This window comes from Amblyomma maculatum, chromosome 2, assembly GCF_055883805.1.
Source record: "Amblyomma maculatum isolate TAMU_Amacu chromosome 2, ASM5588380v1, whole genome shotgun sequence".
Lineage (NCBI taxonomy): Eukaryota > Metazoa > Arthropoda > Arachnida > Ixodida > Ixodidae > Amblyomma > Amblyomma maculatum.
The window spans coordinates 168,027,476-168,046,909 of record NC_139345.1 but is presented as its reverse complement, the minus strand read 5'-3'; the positions used below and the strand labels follow the sequence as shown (position 1 = coordinate 168,046,909).

At 47.8% G+C, this 19,434-nt stretch overlaps 1 protein-coding gene and 1 pseudogene across 1 annotated transcript in view; one reads left to right on the top strand and one right to left on the bottom strand.

Moving 5' to 3' along the window:
• The first annotated feature begins 1,865 nt into the window (after positions 1-1,865).
• Positions 1,866-4,802, top strand: LOC146200390 (isocitrate dehydrogenase [NADP] cytoplasmic pseudogene; annotated as a pseudogene).
• Positions 4,803-9,159: 4,357 nt separating this feature from the next.
• The window catches only part of Cad96Cb (protocadherin Fat 4-like Cad96Ca), a 283,447-nt gene continuing 273,172 nt past the window's right edge, over positions 9,160-19,434 (bottom strand). The window contains exons 14-16 of the mRNA XM_084595510.1: positions 17,664-17,727; positions 16,821-17,210; positions 9,160-10,761 (exon numbers count right to left, since the gene is read on the bottom strand). Of these exons, the coding sequence (XP_084451636.1) occupies positions 10,675-10,761; positions 16,821-17,210; positions 17,664-17,727 (541 nt within the window). The 3' untranslated portion in view covers positions 9,160-10,674. The remainder of the gene's footprint in view (positions 10,762-16,820; positions 17,211-17,663; positions 17,728-19,434) is intronic.

Here is a 19,434-nt window from a genome sequence, read left to right as displayed (position 1 = left end):
CTGAGGACTGAGTCATTAATGCTAGGGTGATCAAGAAGATATAAAATAATGTCACATAACACAGAGTCGAGTAGTCGGAATACAGTCGGATTTTAGATCAAATCGCGCGTGGAAAATCGTTAATGTGAGATGAGAAAAAGGGGAGTCGACTCCGTGCGAAATGGCTTCGGATGCATCAACTTTTCGGCAAAAGCTGCACTCTGTTTCGGCTCTGCACGCTGCCGCTCTGAAGTACCGCTTTGTTCGGTGCGCTGAAAGTGTATGACTAGTTGAAGACATGTTATAGACGAAACTGAGTGATGATGATGATGATGATGATGACCTCAGACAAAATTGCCCATATCCACGGCGTCGCAGGTGGGATGATGCTTCTTCTTCTTCTCGTCTTTGTGTATAGGGCACATACCCACAGTGAGAGACTGACTAGAGTTCAGTGCATGTGTAAAAATTGACTACATAGTCCCGACTTAAACAGCATCATATATAACTTATTAATTAGGAATTAGTGTTGCTAAAATAATTTAGAAAATGTTTAATGTGTTAAGAATAGTAATCCAAAAAAGAAACTTTAAAAATGCAAAGGAAATTTGTAAGTATAATCAGACAGAGTGCCCTGACTAACAAAGCTTTAGACCGCATTGTTATAGCTATGGAGTAACTCACACACTGGTTTTAGGGCGTCCGCTTAGACGGTTGCACCCTGGGAGAGGAGGGCAAGAACTGTGAACGGCAGTCCTAAGAGTAAGAGGAATTTCCAACTCAGTTCTTCTCTTATATATGTCGGAGGAGCATACCTTCGGTATTAGAGGATATAATACTCAATGGTTTCCACGGCATCGCATGATGCACAAAGATTCGACTGCGCGAATCAGGAGCGACATAAATAAAGATTGATGCAAGGAATTCTACAACGCTATAGGGCGTCATGGAGATCGTATACATTGCCTCGAGCTACAATACCGGATATTCCAATGGAAATTTAAATGCTCAAAATCCGCATTCGCAGGGAATGGCTCACGGCTCAAGAGTGCGGTATTTAGAACCGCTCGAAATAGAATATATTTAGCAAAATAATGCTAGGTACAACATTGGCAACAGGCCCATTGAGAGCTGAATTTGCTAAATAATCCGCCATTGTATTAGAAGCGATGCCGCAGTGTCCCGGAACCCATTGAAAATGCACTTCCTGTATATGTGACGGAAGGAAAAACATAAGGGTTTGCCTCAAAAGACGCGTCTTGGGGCTTTCCAGGGTAGTTAAGACTGACAGGCAGTCAGAGAATGTGAGTAATATTACAGGAAACTTTTTGGAAGGCCGAGTCAATTGCAAGCAATTCAGCAGTAAATATTGGTGTGTAATCTGGGATCCGTACAGAAAAGCTGCGATCGAGTGCCTGGGTACAAATACCTAGTGCTGCTTTTCATCACTTTGGGAGGCATCTGTCAAAGTATCTACGTGTCGTGGATGCTTTCGTTTAGCGTGATCACGTTCCCCTGAGTCTCGGGCACTGAGAACCGAGATGCACACTATCGATATGACATAAGCCACGGTGATGATAGCATGACTTCGCTACTTATATGAATTCTCAGTGAATTGACTGTGCGCTCTCCAAACGACATAAAGTTAGTACTCATTGTTGTCTTCTAATTAATTGTTCAAGTTCTCATGTTTGTTTGAATCGTAGCACGAAAATGCAAAATGTGCGTTTTTGTTCTCGCGCATGCCGGTCAAAAGAAAACGAAGAAACCCCACGTTCTGAGGGCTCGAGGTATCACGTGCGAGGAGAAGGAGAAACGGATTTTTTTTTTCCGACGTTCCCCGAGCGAGCTCTGCACTCCAGGCTTCGACCTTTCCTCTGGAAGCCATGGATAACAAGCTGAAGTGCGGGCCTGTGGTCGAGATGCGCGGTGACGACATGGCTCGCGTCGTTTGGGACCTGGTCCGGGACAGGCTCATCCAGCCGTACGTCGAGGCCGACCTGAAGGTGTTCGACCTGTCCATCGAGCACCGCAACCAGACCAACGACACGGTCACCCTGGAGGCGGCCGAGGCGCTCAAGAATTACAACGTGGGCGTCAAGTGCGCCACCATCACCGCCGAGAAGGACGTGCTGGAGAAGTATCACCTGAAGCGCATGTGGAAGTCACCCAACGCGGCCATCCGCAACATGCTCGGCGGCGCCGTGTTCCGGGAGCCCATCGTGTGCCGCAACATTCCGCCGCTGGTGAAGCAATGGCGCAAGCCCATCATCATCGCACGGCACGCGTGTGGTGACCAGTACAACGGCAGGGACTTCGTAGTGCCCGGGCCCGGGACGCTCGAAATCAAGTACGCGCCCACCATTGGTTCGCCTTACAACGTTAAGGTAAGTGTCTTTTTCGAGCTTTCAAGGAATACAGCACTCAGCACTTAGTTAGCCTAAAGTTTACGCTGAAATAATGTAGCAAGAACAGTTGAATATAAAAAATGGCACGAATCAGCAAGCACGATCGGTTAGAAACAAGGTATAGGAGAGCTGTTGCGTTTTAAAACTGTGAAAACAGAAATAGATTTAAGTCTTAGTTTCTGAACGGGCAGCGTAGAATCCAGTCGTGGTAGTTAATTCAGAAAACGGGACATCGTAAGTTTGCTCACAATCACATTTTTAGTTAGTCCTGATATGAAGTTTTTTTTTTTTTAATCTCTTAAAACAATTGTGAATATTAGCGTGAGTTTACATAAAGTAAGAAGGTACAACTAGCCATTACCTGCTTTCTCTGCATTGCAACATACCAGTTGATGCACTTGTTCTAGCGGAACGCGAGTTATGCCATTATAGTGTCCTGCAGTACCTGTCCTCAAATGAACCGTCGCCCTCCCAGCCACTTCAAGTGCGCCGGAAACCACGCTGCTAGAGAATCAGTTCACCTATTCAGTTCAGCCTCAGGATTCCATCCTTGCCCACCTTCATCGTGTGAACGCATACTCTGGCTTCCCTAAATTCCTTGCACGATGCACTCTGCTAGGCTATAGGTTGCCGTTACTGCGGGAGTACCGAATCTACACACAGCGTCTTGTACTGTGAATTTGTTAAATTCCATCTACGTCAAAAGTCGAAAAACACTGCGCAGCTTGTACTTAGCGGCATTCACGGTTGTGAAGGCGATGTGTTCTTGCTCACAGCGAAGATATACTGCTAATAGGCTGCGGAAGGGTGGGAACCAGGCCGCATAAGGTGCCGACTGCACGTACTCATCTCTCACCATACGGTCATGTACTTCGTGTCCTGTCGCGGCGCCGTCGGAGGCTTAGAAAACAAATATCTTTTAAATAGTGTAGGAAATATTTTCTAGTTATACGCGTATATGCACTTCTATGATCCACGGTCGCTGATTGTACTCGACGGTGAGCTCATACCACCTTCAGCATGATTTTCTCTCAGTTTAGGACGAAAACACTCACCACCACCGACCAAGAAGCTTGTCCGATCTTTGTTTGTACTGTCGCTCTGATTGGCTAAGCGGCCTCGTGAGGTTACAAACACGTACCCTTGCGCGGGAATTCAAAAGTCTAGTATAGCGCCCCCAACATGCGTGTATGCCCGACGGATCTTTCAATTTCGCCAGTCAACGGGGAGAGAGGCGGAGCCTATGACTGACCAACGACCACTTGTAGTGTTTTCACACTTAAAAACAGTCGCAACGTTGTCGAGCCTGTCGGGTTCGACGCCAGGTATTCGGTTCAGTAGCTAGCCGAGCGTCTGAGCTACCGCAGCGGATGCTATCGCTCGTTATAACCAGGATTATATAGGATTAAACATCCGCTATTAGACGCGATGGCTTCCAAATGACACCACGTGTACAGCAGAAATTACAGCACCAGGCCCATAGCCACAGAACCTTTGTTTCCGACATGTAAAAAACAGCAATTACACAGAGTTAGAACAAGTAAAAGAAAAAAGCCAGTGCTTTCAGACTATAATCGATTTAACAGAGATAACTCCTACAGTTTTTTTTCTTTTTTTAATATGGGAGTCTCCTTTTTAGCCGCTTCTTTTCTCCCTCCAAAGGTGTACGAGTTCGAAGACACCCTTGGAGTGGCGGCCGCCATGTGCAACACGGACCGCTCCATCACCGAATTCGCCTACAGCTGCTTCCAGTTCGCTCTGCAACGCGGCTACCCGCTCTACCTGAGCACCAAGGAGACCATCATGAAGAAGTACGACGGCCGTTTCAAGGGCATCTTCGAGCTCCTATACCAGAAGAAGTACAAGAATCGATTCATGGAGAAGGGCATCTTCTTCCAGCACCGGCTCATGGACGACATGGTGGCGCGCTCACTGCGCATGGAAGGTGGCTTCGTCTGGGCCTGCAAGAACTACGACGGGGACATCCAGGCCGACTTCATAGCGCAGGGATTCGGCTCGCTGGGACTCATGACGAGTGTGCTCATATGCCCGGACAACAAGACGACGCTCACAGAAGCCGCGCACGGCACAGTCACCAAGCACTACAGGCGCCACACCGCTGGACTCGAAACGTCCACCAACTCGCTGTCTTCCGTCTACACCTGGACCAAAGGTCTTGCGCACCGGGGCAAGCTTGACGGCAACGCCAAGCTGGTCGCGTTTGCCAGGTGCCTGGAGCGGGTGTGTCTCGACACTATCGAGTCGGGCTACATGACCAAGGACCTGGCGCTGTGTGTCAAAGGCTTCGGCAAGGTAGATCGAAGGGACTACCTCAACACATTCGAGTTTGTGGACAAGCTCGCGCAGCAGCTGGACATTAGGTTCAAGGAGCTGTTCTCGGAGGATACCCACTAGTCGCTTCTCTTCGGCAGTCACAATGGAAAACCAAGTGTAATGACAAGGCGGCTGTTATGCTTTACAAAAGAAACAATTGGGCTTTGTCATCTAAAGTAGAGCTGATGCCAACAGTGCGAAAGCTTAAGCGCCGAAGAAATTCCCAATAAAAATAGTTGCGGCCATTATGAGTGGCTAATACAAGTAGGTACATAGAAAGAACAAGACAATCGCCATTTGCAGAAAGGTAGCGATAGGGAATAAACGTCGGTGTGGCTGTTTATTCGTGAGTCCATAGTCTCACGACGAGAGAAAGATGGACGACTTTCACGAGTGATTTTTTTCAGAGCCCCTTAACACAATCGCGAACAGAATACGGATCATGCTTTGGCCGTCACGCTCTTCTGATGCGTTCAGTTCAGTCGTTCAGTCGTGTCCGACTCTTCGTGATCCATGTCACGCCACACTTTCCGGTCTCTCACTACCTTCCTAACATCGCATAACTTCATCTGCAGCGCCTCGAGGATGCCATCTAACCATCGCGTTCGCTGCCTACCCCTTCTCCGGTGACCCTCAAAACCTTTCCCAACATCAAATCTTTCTCCAGCGACTCCTCTCTCCTCATCAGATGACCAAAGTAGGTGAGCTTTAACTTTAGAATTTGACACTCCAATGAGCAGTCAGTGTTTATGGTCGACAATACCGAATGGTTTTATCTTCTGGCTGTCCAAGGAACTCTCAAGAGTCTCCGCCAGCGCCACAATTCAAACATGTGAATTCTTCGGCGGTCAGCCTTCTTCACAGTCCAACTCTCGCATCCATACATCACAACTGGAAAGACCATAGCACGAGTTATACGGATCTTGGTTGGCAGACTAATGTCTCTGCTCTTTACTAGGCGGTCAAGGCTAGCCATGGCACTCTTTCCCAGAAGCAGGCGTCTCCTAATCTCATGACTGCAGTCTTCTTCCGGGGCGTTAGTGCAATTAATTTGTTTAGATGCGCGCGAAAATAATGTCTACATATTCGCCCTTGCACACCAAGGTGTTACATCACAAGTACGCGCATTGCGCGTTCCGTGCTTACATGAACCACAGACGGACGCTCGAAGTGGAAAGGCGCTTATTCAGGCCGAACAACCGGCTTATATAGCCTGACCGGGAGAGGGGGAAGGAGGAAAGAAGGAACGAGGTGAATGGTGGAAGACATTCTGGCTGGCGTTCGCCAAACGGCGTTCGCCAAAGGGAACGTTTTACAACAAACCCGAATGCGGAGCAATGGGAGGGAGTGCTCTCCAGTGATCGCCGAGTCGACCAAGGTCTGATTCGGTGAGGACAACTGGCAGCAGCGTCCATCGGAGCCCTGGACTAAGGGCAACCGACCTTTGTCTTAGAAGATGGACGAAGCCGTCTGAAAACCGCAGAAGAGAAGCCAATCTAGAGCTAAATAAAGTTTTTCACTCACTCACTCACTCACTCACTCACTCACTCACTCACTCACTCACTCACTCACTCACTCACTCACTCACTCACTCACTCACTCACTCACTCACTCACTCACTCACAACACAAGGCAACAAACATATTTCCGCTACGCAATATAATAGAAGAGTTTGATCGCAAAAGCATCGTTCATATTCTGTTCAGGGACTGTCTGCATCTTAGTTGAGCTAAACCTTTTATATGTCTGCGTGTACCAATGAGCAGTGATGAAAACTCATTCTAGCTCATCTAGCGTGTGACTGTCGACATATTCGTACATGGCGGAGGTGCATAGCAATGCAAGAAGATGTACGAAAATCTGCGCAGAGCCCAAATGACTGGAAATGTACCTGGGGGCACTCGTAGCATATGTCGATATCAACGGCTCTGGAATTGACAAAAGGCGCTGCTGCACTAAAAATTGGTGCGAGTATTGCACTAACGGGCTCAACAGCAAAGAAAGAAAGAAAACATTCCGCGCATTTATTACCACCTATATATTTTACGTGACAAATGCGAAGCGTCGATCCGAAATACCACACAGGTCAAAGTTTTGCATAAAGCAATGAAATAATTTTTGCGGCAGTAAAAAATATATGCTCATTGTGGCACTTTGGCGAAGTGGTTGGTTACACCAGTGTGTTGGCAACGCACTGCTCCAATGTTGGACTGGGCGTCGTCAATACTGTACCAATAATGTGCCAATGGATCGTGCTGCCTGGAAAGCTGACGGGGGTCACAACGCCTGCCTATGCAAGCTTAGCAGCTTGAGACAGACCGATAATCGGGGTAGCCCTTCACTGCTTTTTAAAGGAAAAAAATGAGGCCTAGAAATTAAGAGGGTATTCTCCGAGTGTCTAAGAAAACCCTCCTCCGCCGCCTGTCGCGCGTCGCCGTTTCAGAAAAAGCATTCAACGTGCTAATAGTATAGAATAAAAATGACGGATGATTTAATGTGGTGATGCCATATGTAAATTAGGTGCGCTAGTGCTTCGGTTTCGGTTCGAGGCTCGGTTTCGTGGTCAAGCAGGCTCCACACAAAGGTACATGAATTCAGTGACTGGGGGACTAAGAAATGGCCCCTGATTTCCTCACTGGTAAGACATTGCGCATATTTGATTTTCTGGACCTGGACTACTTGCTGACAGGCTCCTGCTTCCGTTATGAAAGGAAATAACGTCATAGTCACATCACCTGATTACAAGGGGCTGCTTGCGACCACTCCTCCTGCTATCGCACCAGCCCGCCATTTACTGCTAGCAGGCAATGCAAACCATCGGTCACCACGACGTAGTTTCTTAGCAGCGACGCCGCGCGAACTTTTGTCTCCTTAAATCCGTCTAGTACTAAAGATAGACAACTGAGGCGCGAATTAGTCGGTGCTTTTTGCGAACAGAGTGAGATAGTATGCCTGAACGCGAAAAGTTTGACAGAACTAAGCTTGGCGGGGAATCTTTGCCATTGTTGCTAGCGGCGAAGATCGGCCGAGGTCGCCGTCTACCCCTCCTCGCTGCGCTCCCGCCAATAAAAAGCAGACGAAAGCGTTTGCAAGTGCAACATTAGCTGACCCAGCACACGAGCGATTCACTTGCGAAGCTGACAGGCCTGTGAGGTGAAGAACTCACGAAAGGTGACTTCTGGACAGCGCAAGCAAACAATCCGTGCTCGTGGCTCTGAACGCATCCGCGTGTATTGAAGTGCAAGGCAAGAAAGTGAAGATGCAAGATTCAGAACTCTACTTAAAGGCCAGCTACGGAGCTCATGTCAACTTTTAACGCACGATATAGCATCCTTGAACATGAAAAATATTCAGAATACTTACGGATTCTAACTCAATAGGCCTAAAGCACGGCACTTCACTTTCCTGGACGGGGGACAGTTAGACGGCGCTTGTGGGCTGGCCGAGGCCTAGAGTGCTCGAGTCAGTAATAAGTACTACATAACTGTCCGGAACTGAAAACTAAATATTCTTAGTGAAGCCGTATCATAGAGGTCATATGAGCGCGAAGGAACACTCACAAGGCACCGAAAAGAGGCAAATTGCAAAATTGCCCCATTGACCCACCCGATAAATTCCGGGTCCTATATATCTTTCCGTCACACAAAGATACCGCCCCCGACACAGAAGGAATTCTGTGACTGGTCGAGACACTGCGGATGACATAGAGGTCATGTTACCACGAAGCACCATTTACAAAGCAACCCCCACAGGAGGGATATTGCATGCATGCAGTACTGCATATTAGAGCATGAACCTTCTATCTCCGTGGGCTTGAGATTATATTTGCCGGTTTCATTCGTATAGAACGCGCACAGACTGTTGAAAAGTCGATAAGGAAAACAAAGCTGTCATTCGGCAAGTGGTACACTCCAAGCCCAAGTATCAGGCCCGTGAGCGCGTTACAACGCAGAAAGCGTGCAAAGCGATGCCAGCAAATCTAAAATACGAGTGGTTGCGTGTCTTCTTTTCCTAAAATTTAGCTGCGCTTCTTTTGCGGCATTGGCAAAATCCATGGTTTTTTTTTCTTCAATATTGGAACACTCTAAAGAGTAAATCGCTAATGCGTTGCATAAGGCACGTTTCCATCACCAACAAACCCGCAGCAAACTCGGAAGCAGACATACGCCGCGTGCGTTTCTGCGAGCGCCGTCGGCTGCCGATCCACACTATCGGAACGACGATGGCGCCATCTCTAGGCGGATATCGTGGTGAATCGCTAAATGCATGCTCCCCGCATGGATCGCATAACCAGTGCGAATCATTCTGCTGAATCACAGCGTTGACTGCAACCATTGCAGATCGGCTTGTAAAGGGTGATATTGCATCATTCCGATATTGCCAGATTGACAAAGCTATTCAATACTGCACAAACCAATGTACACAAAACACATCGGTTTATTTCTGCTCGTTCATCATGTACAATAACTGCTGCTTTATGAACTTCTCTTGCGTAAAAAAGAGGCTGGGAAAAAGGAACTATACAACGACATTACAAAAAGTTGGCATTTTGAAAACGCTCTAGGAAAATATATGCATATATACCTGCGTGGAGATTTGAAGACCAGGCAAGTCTTCTTCCTCACTAGAGGCCTTTGTGGCAAGGGGAAAGCACACGCAGCAGACCGTGACTTATCGTCAGTAACGCAACACTATGTACAAAAACTGCTCAGGTCTTCTTTTCATCTGATCCTATGTACAAAAATCACGTGGTCTGCATCTCAGATATTGTTTCTTTGGTGAATAGAAAAGCTGCAATGCTATTCGTTACAAAGCTTTGCAGAAGCAAGAGCATCAGTGAGAGTTCTGGTGGCTTTGCTGACTGGCCTTGGCAAAACTTGCCGTTGGGTAGACAGTTCAGTGCAGCTCACGTTTGGCTTGGCCCACCACACAAAATGCACAGACTGAAGGGCGAAGAAATCGGAGCACTTTGTTGTTGGCACTTGAAGTTCGCGTTGAGAGCAGGGGACTGGAAGCAGAGCAGTGCAGCATCTTCAGAGTGCATTCTCTTCTTTAATTCACGTCTTGAACACCGTGGCTTGGAACTTTGCCATCGCAGTCATCGGAGTAATGCGGGCACCTGCTAATGTTCCCAGTCGCAAACATTAGTTCGAGCATCTGTTAGTCCTAGGTCACATTGTAGCAAGCTTCATAAAGCGCAGCGTTACATGCTTCTTCAAATTGAAGGTCTTGTTTTCCAGAATAAAAAGTTCATTAATAAATTAAATGTTCCTTCTGTTTCTGATTTGGAAATTGTTCCTTTACGCATGCATTTGCCTGCTACATTTGGACGAAAGGATAAAAAGCGGAAATGACCATGCTCAGTACTTCGAGGTACAACTGTCTCTTCGCACATAGCAGAGCAGGTGCAGGTCATAACTTTCCTCGCAGGAAAGCTGTCTCTGTGAGGATCTTCGAGATAATACAGCGATCAGTCGCAATCACATATTTGCGTCCTCTAAGGTAGAAGTCTCAAAGTTGCGATCGTGTACCTGTGCCTTTCAAAGACGTTCCCCAGCAGTGTACAGTCATACCGGTTGCACCTTGATGAAGCAGCAAGGCGGGCGCACATACCAGAGTTGGTTCATAATTCCAATGCACGACTTCTGTCACATTGCTTACAAACTCGCACACTTTGCGCAACACGGTTGCAGAGGCCGCACACCAAACATCGTCGGGGAGGGCACAGCACTGCTTGGGCGTCGGCTACTCTGTGAGGAAGACGTACCGGTGTCGCCCCATCCAGGAGACAGAAGGCACTGACGGCTTGGCATGCTACAGGCTTATCACAATGACTTGGTTGTTTCACACGTGTTGTGTGCCTGCGCAGCAGAGTTCTCTAAATCCGTGACGGCCTCCCTTTCGTCCGAGGGCCTTGAGGGTGAATGTAAACTGCCAATTAGCGCATTTTGACCTAGAAGTACACTGTGAGTTCGTTGTTGTCCGGAGACTGATTGCCACATGTCAGCGGTGTTACGCTGACGTCAGGGTCCAGTGCCGTCTGAAAGGAAAAGAGGACATAGAGAACTGTGAGATATCTGCGCGACAGTTTTGATTTATAGTGCTAGCAATGGCTCTTTTTATGCATTTTGCTTTATTCAGAGGCTTTTTCTTGAAACTGTGTTCGCAAGTGTTGCGGCCACAAATTACACTCCCTAATAATTCTACGAACAACTGTCCCAAAATATAATGGATGTTAATCAGCACGAAATGTGCTTTGTAGCTTTTATAAACATCCTTGCAACATCGCACTTAGCAGCCCTATTCCGTACGCTTCGTGCATGTTGGCCCATATTTAAAACTATGTGCATGACATGCGATGAAAGAATGCATGTGGCAATGTATGCCTCACATTTATAATAATGAGCAGTAAATGAAAAATAATAATCCGGTTTCGTAATTCCTGCGAATAAATTCGCTTCTCTACTGGTCGTGACGTTAGAAGGGGAAAATCAAACGTTATTTGCGATACGTTGCATTCCTTATTTGCGATATCTAAAGCCAGGCCCAGAGTCCGCTCTGGCTAATTTGGTACGAACGTTCGTTATCGGCCGCCGCCTGCGCCGTGGCAATAAGTCGCGGTAGTCGCTAGAGATTTGGCATGACGTGGTCAGCTACCGCGGGCCAGTTCCTAGAGGCATCAGCTGCGCATGCGCACATGTCCCTGAGAGCCGCACTACTTCAATAGCACAGGAGCAGCTATGCCCCCGCGAAAGCGGATCATCTACATAGCCTCGACAGCAGAAACATCAATCGGTCCTGCTGGAACCAATAGGTCATTGAAGCATTGCGGGGCCTCTTTAATGTGTACTTTTAGTAACTCTAGGCACCCAGAACGTCTGAGCGCACGTGTCACGGCATTTATCTACCAAAGAGCTGCTCTTCTTAAAATCTGGATATTGCGAGAATCAGTGACCAAGAAATTGAGGCCTCAGCGGTAGCGCTGTCCTGCTCACAATCGGAAGACGATGCTAAATAGGCCGCGGTTTCTTGCTTGTTAAACTTCTTTACCGCGCACAATCGAAGAGGAAGCGGGCCGACGAAGATGGTTAATGCCGTCCTCGGTTGGTCAGCAGTCCTATCCGGGCCGCTGTAAGTGCCAGCAGCCTCGGGAGAACGGCTGGAAAGGGCTTTTGAGTCCCGACCATCGAGCACCGAGGAGGAAGGCCTCCTAAGTTTCTTTTGTTGGGTGTGGCAAGGGGAGGAAATAGGAACTAATTTGGCATGCTCACACCATGTGGGATAGTGCTGAAAATTGGGCTTCGCGTTCTGGTCGCAGCGAGTAGCTTGAGCCGGACGCTATGGGTGCTGGTCTGGAGCTGCCACAGAACGCTTTCGTCGGCCTTTGACAGACCCTTTGCCAGAGGAAGTTACCGTCGGTGCAGAGCTTTGCAGTCGTCAATAATTTCTAGGAACCGCAAGAGCCGTCGACTTAGCTCGTCATCGTGTGATCGGAGGGTGGGTGCCGAAGGATCAGCGCGCGGGCAGCGTTTGCCGCTTCGTTCCCTGGTAGTCCACGATTTTCCAGCACTCACACAATGTGCCTCCTGAGGTTTCAAGTCGCGGACCACAATCTACAGCAAGTGGTGGGCCAGTATGCGACTTCACCACGCATATAACTTTCTCAGGAGGATCTCAAAAGCGACGGCAAAAGACAATGGGCGCCTGGAGTTAGGGTTCACTCAAATTAATTTATTCTGTTCATTAAATATTTTACACCCAACAGTTCGCAGCATGACATGAAGCTCCTAAATGCCTTTATCGCACTTCATGACCCTACCAAATATTGCCACGAAAACAAAAGAAGCCTAATTGACGACGTACTTGATATTCAAAAAGGAGTTGCCCTTACAAAAATGGGTTTTGAAACTCCATTGTCGGACTATTGACCGCCTTTTGAATTTATTGAATATCGATAGACTTTCGGCCCCAGTTGAGTATAGTCTTCACACGGCCAACAAAATTTTCATTGTGTTCTACCCAATAGACTTTCTGTACTATTGTTTCTATGTGGTTTTTGTTGTCAGTTTTCAACATTCACGAAGAAAATAGCGGATACTGTAGTACTCACCCATGTTTTTAAGCGGTTTTAGGCGTCAATGTTGAGAACATGTAGCGATTTCGTTATGCTTCTTTGATCTCACTTGAAATTAACGATTGGTCAGATTCTGCAAGGTAATATAAGAGCAGCGCCCAATTGCGTGCACGTTCATGTTTATTGGACAAGTGCATACAGTTTTTAACATTAACGATGCACACCTAGCTGATAGTTCGCAACAAAGTAGCGAAAATATGGCCCTGAAAACTTTATGATGGCAAAGGCTCCCCTCACTATTAATGCAAACACATCACTGAATGCTACTCAAACCTCGTAATAGATCATATTTTGTATGTCACACAAGGTAACTGTAATGCTAGGATATACGGATATATTTTATATCAAAAATAAGTTCAGTGAGTCATCGCACTAACGAACACGATCCTGGATTTAACCTACTATGTAGGGCAGGGCAGAGCTTCATTAAACCAGTTGCAAAGTTCAGTATATGCTTCAGTGTCTGACATTCTGCAGAAGCCTAGATGTTTTTTCCCATAGCTCATTGCCGCAAAATGAGGTGCAGTCTGCATTGGAATCCTCCACCGCTCTGCGTGTCTTTCGAAAGTTCTTTTTTTTTTCTTTCCTTTTTGAAGTGGCCACCACGCTAAAATTAAGTCACTTTAAGTATTGGGGTGTTCTAATAATCACGGTTTGATCACACGGATACTAGTGAACAAGAATAACAAAAACATTCGCCGGATTAAACAAAAGAAGGATAAAGCGCGTTTTCTTCCGGTGACTCTTTTTCAAACACGCATTCGGCCGCCTTGCTCTTGTCCCCTTCGTACGCACACTCCCCGTGCCCCGCGGACGGGCGCCAGCAAGACGGGAGGGTCGGGGTTGCTTCCTGTTGCTCGGAGGGGGCACCCCGCGGCGTCTCTGCTCTGCCTTCTCGGCCGTTTCTCCTCACCGAGGCGGCCTTGGCATGGCCGGATTCGCGCCGTGGCCACGACTTCCCCTTTTCCCCGAAGTGAAACCGTTTGCCCCGTTTCTGCATGTGTTTTCTTTGCACGGCGACGCGGGTATGCGTGAGTACGGCGGTGGGTCAGTTGGCGCTTTCCCGCCACCGTGGTCGTATGTTGCACTGTGAGCGAAGCATCGTGTGGAGGTTCTTTGGTTGCGATTATCACGAAGTTGGTTTTGTTCACATCGGAGCGCGAAGTGAAGTGAGACCCATACGCACTGAACTCTTCGGAGGAGTCCGTTGTTGGGATAGAGCGTCTGCGCGAAGAGAATGTGTTTAAGAAGTTGAGCAGTCGCAGGCGTTTTGGATTCAAGGCGAAAAGCGGGGCGGACTGAGCGTCTGCATTTCGGTGAGTGTTTTGCTTTTCCTTTTCGTGTTGATGCCAGTCTTGTACAGTATGTGCTACAAGATAATGAAGCGCGTATGTACATATTTCCGGCAGGTAAGCCAGCCTCGTCGGAAAAAAAAGAGGGGAGGGGGAAGGGAGAGAGATAAAGAGAACGAGGTTTGTCACTACCACGGACGCGACATTTTCTTTCTTTTAAATGGTGACCGTTCTTGACGGGTTGTTCGGCACAGTGTTGTACTATTTCGATACGGTACCTGCGCCGTATGGTAATGCTGGCGAGTTCTGGAGGCAGCGGCGATGCTAACTAAGCAGTGAAAAAGAGTGCTAACTCATTTTAGACAAGAAATGCAATTTCTTGACCTATGACGTGGGGCAGCGTACAGATCGTTTCGCTTTACTTTTTTGGTTAGTATATACCACACCTTAATTATGATTTCCATTGTTTATTTCAGTTTACGCATGCGAGGAGTTCCCGGATGTATCAGCATCTTGCACAAAGAACTGCCTGGCGTCATACCTTGCGCACGAATTGAAATAAAGCGAATAAACAACCCAGCTCATGGTATGGGTTCAGCAACGATGCAATCCTTATTTCGTTTCTTATTAACGCGCATTTTATTTTTGTTCCTTTTCCACTGCGGAACGACAGAAAATGATGTATGATCAACGGTTAGCAAGGGGCAGACACGAGCTGGTTTCCATTAATGCAAAAGTAATACAGCACATATCCTTGCTGCGATCAGTCAACACATTCTATGTTCTGCTCGACCAATCAACAATCTAGCCAGGTCAGAGTGTACGTTATTAGGTGAGCATGTATAATCGGGCTTAAAATAACAAGATCTTTTTGTTGTTCTTTTAAGCCTCACTATACTTATCATTACCAAGCACTGGTATCTGACAGGATTGTTGATTGGTCGAGCAGAACATATAATGTGGTGAGTTATCGCAGCTGGGAGATGTACTGTACTACTTTTGCATTTATGAAAATCACCTCGTGTCTGCTCCTGGGAAACCGATGGTCGTGTACTATTTTCTGTTGTTCAGGAGTGGAAAGGTAGCAGAAAATCAGAAAGCGTCACTTGCAGAGTTTCTGAAGCAGTTGAGCCTGAAATCAACAGAATTTCAGTGGTGCGAATTCCAAAAGCGCTCTTAAGAAACACATGGGCCACTATTCCAAAAGAGCTCAACATATTGTCAACACGGCACCTTCAAAGATGTCGATGATTATCAATAGAGTTGCAACAGCGTATGTTGACAGATCTGATCCGAATTTCCATAGACAACCAACATGCATTTTTGTAAGGGTGCTGAAAGCCTTCACAATGATTCTGCGAAAGGAAAGAGATGTGTTGCACCAGTCAGAACTCCAGAGTACTAATGAAATAGGTAACATCATCGTTGAAGAAGTTAGCCACCTTTTCCTCCATGCCAACCCTAACATGACCGAGGAGAAGGTAGGTCTCCTGATTCGAGGCATGAAGCAGCAACCTTTCTCTGATTTCGTGCGAAACCTACCAAAATCAGTGGCGGAACTTACCACCGAAGCATCCACAATCCAAAATACTTTGGCTTCTTGCGCTCGCCGGTACTCATCTACACTCAAGATACAAGCAGCGATAACCCGCAGGATCTACAGCGCGATGTTGTGCGTGAGACGCAGCGTCGGACGTGCCATCGTCGCCGGAGCCACAAGCATCGATGCTTGTGAATGGCGTCGTCAGGGAATTCAGGCATGCGCTTGACTTCTTCACGTTGACGGCTGCAGATGTAACATAGGACTACGCAGCGGCGCTACAGAGTTAAAAGCACCTCCGTCATCACTGGCCAAGAACCTTAGGAAATGGCAGGCTCCCCCTAGCCGCTCTTTGAACGATGATCAAGCATCAGAGAATGCGACGCATTGAGGACGATCGACTACCGATTTCTCTGCTTTCAGTGTGGTGATGCTAGCCGCCTGCTTTGTCGCTGCCTGTAGAGGTGATTTAAGCTTCGTGACTATTATTCTGACGCGCCAAGACAACGCCCGGCCATCGCCCGCAGGAGATTGACGACTATATGCGTCAAGAGGGGCGTGTGTCGAATCATCTTCCGCTCTCATCATCCTCACTAGCCTCGCATCGCCAAAGCGCACCTACGCGGATACCACTCGAGGAATGTCCTTTGGAGGTCGCTTGCCGAAGAAATGACCAATATCCCCCATTGATTAAGCCACGCGCCATAAAAAGGCCTTGACAACACACCCCGCACAGCCATGACAACGCCGGTCGAGAATGCCAAGACGACGCGCGCCAGGCGCAACTTGAACAATATACCAAGTTGAAACCCGACTCCGACCAACATGCAGTGAAAGGGTGTACAACCTGCAGGCTTGGAAGTGTCATCGAGTGCCGCAAGTCACTGTCTTGGTAGACAACGGAGCAGGCTACTCAGTTATTCGTGGAACATTCGCCTCTCAGCTGAAGACATGGGGACCGCTTGAAACGGCGCGCAACTAGACACATATGAAGGCCACTTCATCGTCCACATCGTGGCGATGTACTGCGCGGCATTCAACAGACACACGTTCCCTTCGACTTCCCCAGTACTCGTAGTACCACGAACTTGGTATTGAACAGCGAAGAGCCACGGCCTCTGAGCGGGACTGACCTTGTTCGGCTGCTCGTCTTCCCAGCTGAGCTTCTTGACCCTCCTCGGTATGGAGCCTATGGGCCACTGGACGCTGAGCAGTTTGCCGTTGCCCAGTGGCGAAGGACCACCCGCAGGCGCTGCGGTGCCGTTCCGCAGCGGTTCGAGCCTGCCGTTGGGCAGCGCCCCTCCGTTCTGCTGTGGCCTATTGTTGTTGTTGTTGTTGTTGTTGCCGTTGGGTACGGGAGTGTCCGGACTGTCCGGCACCGTCTCTCGCTCGCTCATGTCCTCGGTTGTGTCGTCTGACTTTGCGTCAGACAGGTTGAAGATGGGGTTCTCAACACCTGTCAGCGGCCGTGGCGGGTTGATCAACTTGTTCGCCGCGCTGTGCGGGGCCTTTATTGTCGCAACCTGCGCGTTGAATTGCAAGTGCCAAGAACAGAGTTGACGGTTCGCGTCCACACAATCAATTGCTTTAAGCTCTCGCCATGAAGATGCGAGAGCACCTTAAGCCTAAAACGCCATGCTCTACATATGAAGCAGTATGTCAGGGGTCGATCAAATTAAGGTCCTTGGTCACGCAACAAGTCTTCAACATGCAGTCGCCATCCTATGTTAGGCATTCTGCGTGTGATCATGGGTGCTCGGTGCAAAGCGTTCACACGTCCAGTTTTTTCTTCAGTATAGTTATGCATGGCTAAGCAAGTCGGCGTATACACAGTGAAAACCTCACTTCAATTGCATAAGCGCAATCAATTCGATGAGTAAGTGCCGAATGCTACTAGTGTCCTGACTTGGATTTACGTTCACAGCGTCAGTCCACAAAGTGCTGAAAGCGAGGCGTGGAAAGTATATGCGACTCACTTTGTTCAGCGGAGTGTGGCCATTTCCGGTGATGGAGACAGGCAGTCGGTTCCTGTACTTTTTGCTAGAATGTAAGCAAGGGAAATGGAAAATGTTAGTTGAGAATCCGACGCAATGAATTAAAATAGGCACAAAATTTCAGCGAGAAAATAGATGCTTGGCTGTTCGCAGTCGAATACAACTGACGCATGCGGCTCAAATGAGGCCATTCAGCCAACGACGTCAATAATGAGAATAAATGGGAATAAATTCCCATTTCCCGGAGATGTCTGCTAGCCACCTGCGACTTCACACTAGGGGATTACCATGACGCCTTAAGAACTGGTCGACGCTGACAACTGAAAGGCCTTCATCAATCGTCATTCGCCGCTTTGTTTTTGCTGCTCCCTTCTTGGTTAAGTTGTATCCGAATATACAGCTTTCATCTGCTTCTCATGCTTGCGAAGCAGCATGGAAACTATCAGTAGTCAAACGATCCTTCTTGGCAATGGATGAAATAGCGCACGTTTTCGCGCTTTTACCAAGCATCGTTTTTTTTTTTTTTTGCAACGTGGCGTCGTCAATTGGTAAATTATTTTGTATCAATATTGCGCCTTGTACTTGGCTAATAAGAAAAAAAGAACAGGCCTGCAACTGGGATTATTAAAATTAAGGGATTAGTGGCTAAGCGAGGAGCAATAAAAAATGCTTGTACACAAACGATCATCCGCAAACGAAAGCTCGTATGCGTCATTTCTTTAAAAGCGGAGCTCAAGCACCCTCCGAATTTCCCCCCCCTTTTTCTTGGCTGAACTCCACATCGCCACATCACGGGACACTTCCGGTTCCGAGCTGCAGCGGTCCGCCTAGGCGATCAAGACGTCAAGACCGAAAGGTAAGAGCCAGGTGAGGAGGGGCGAGAGCAATAAATGTCTGGCGACGGGGGAAAGCCGGGAGCCCATCTTTTATTTCGCGTTTTCTCTTCTTTTTATTATTCTGTCTGTGGCAGCCTCTGTCCATTTTCTCCCCTCCCCTTTTCTCTCTCTCTCTCTCTCTCTCTCTCTCTCCTTTTTTTTTTTTTTTTTTTTTTTTTTTTTTTTTTTTTTACTGCCGGCAATCTCCGACCTCCTATCTTTCCTCGACGCTTCGATTGATGACCTTGGACAGACAAACCCAGAAAGTTTGGACATTTTCTCGAACATAATTTTTTCCACATACTGTATAACTTCACGATGAAAATAAATATATCAACTGATCCTCCCTAGGCCCCTAAAGTTTTTTTTTTTTTTTTTCAAAAATGAGCCCCATTGGTTATCTATGGCAGTACTCGTGAGCCCAGGTCAAACTTCACAAACAAATTTCTGTACGCATCGGAAACTCAGAGCCTTCCCATCAACACGTGCATAACAGTTGCTGGCATCCCACAGTTGCCCGAAAATTAAACGTCACAGAATCTCGGACTTCTCAACTACGCGGCTGCTTAGAATGGACTCGGTATATTGGCTCAAGGCGTAAAACGGCAGTCGGCGACAATCTCGCTTGCTGCGGAAGTGAACGCCTCTCTCCATTACCAAGCGCATTCGTGATTTGTCCTGCAAAAGATGTGTCTGTGACAGTTGGGCGCATTTGTACTACAGATCGGCATCCGAACAGAAAAATTCCGGGAAGGACGTGAGCCTCCTTACGCGCAGCACAGCGATAGCATTTCTCTCCTGGGCAGGCAGCAGCGCCACCACTGCTACTATCGCGACGCCTGCCATTCAGCCATGTCTGGTCATGCAATGGTGCCAAC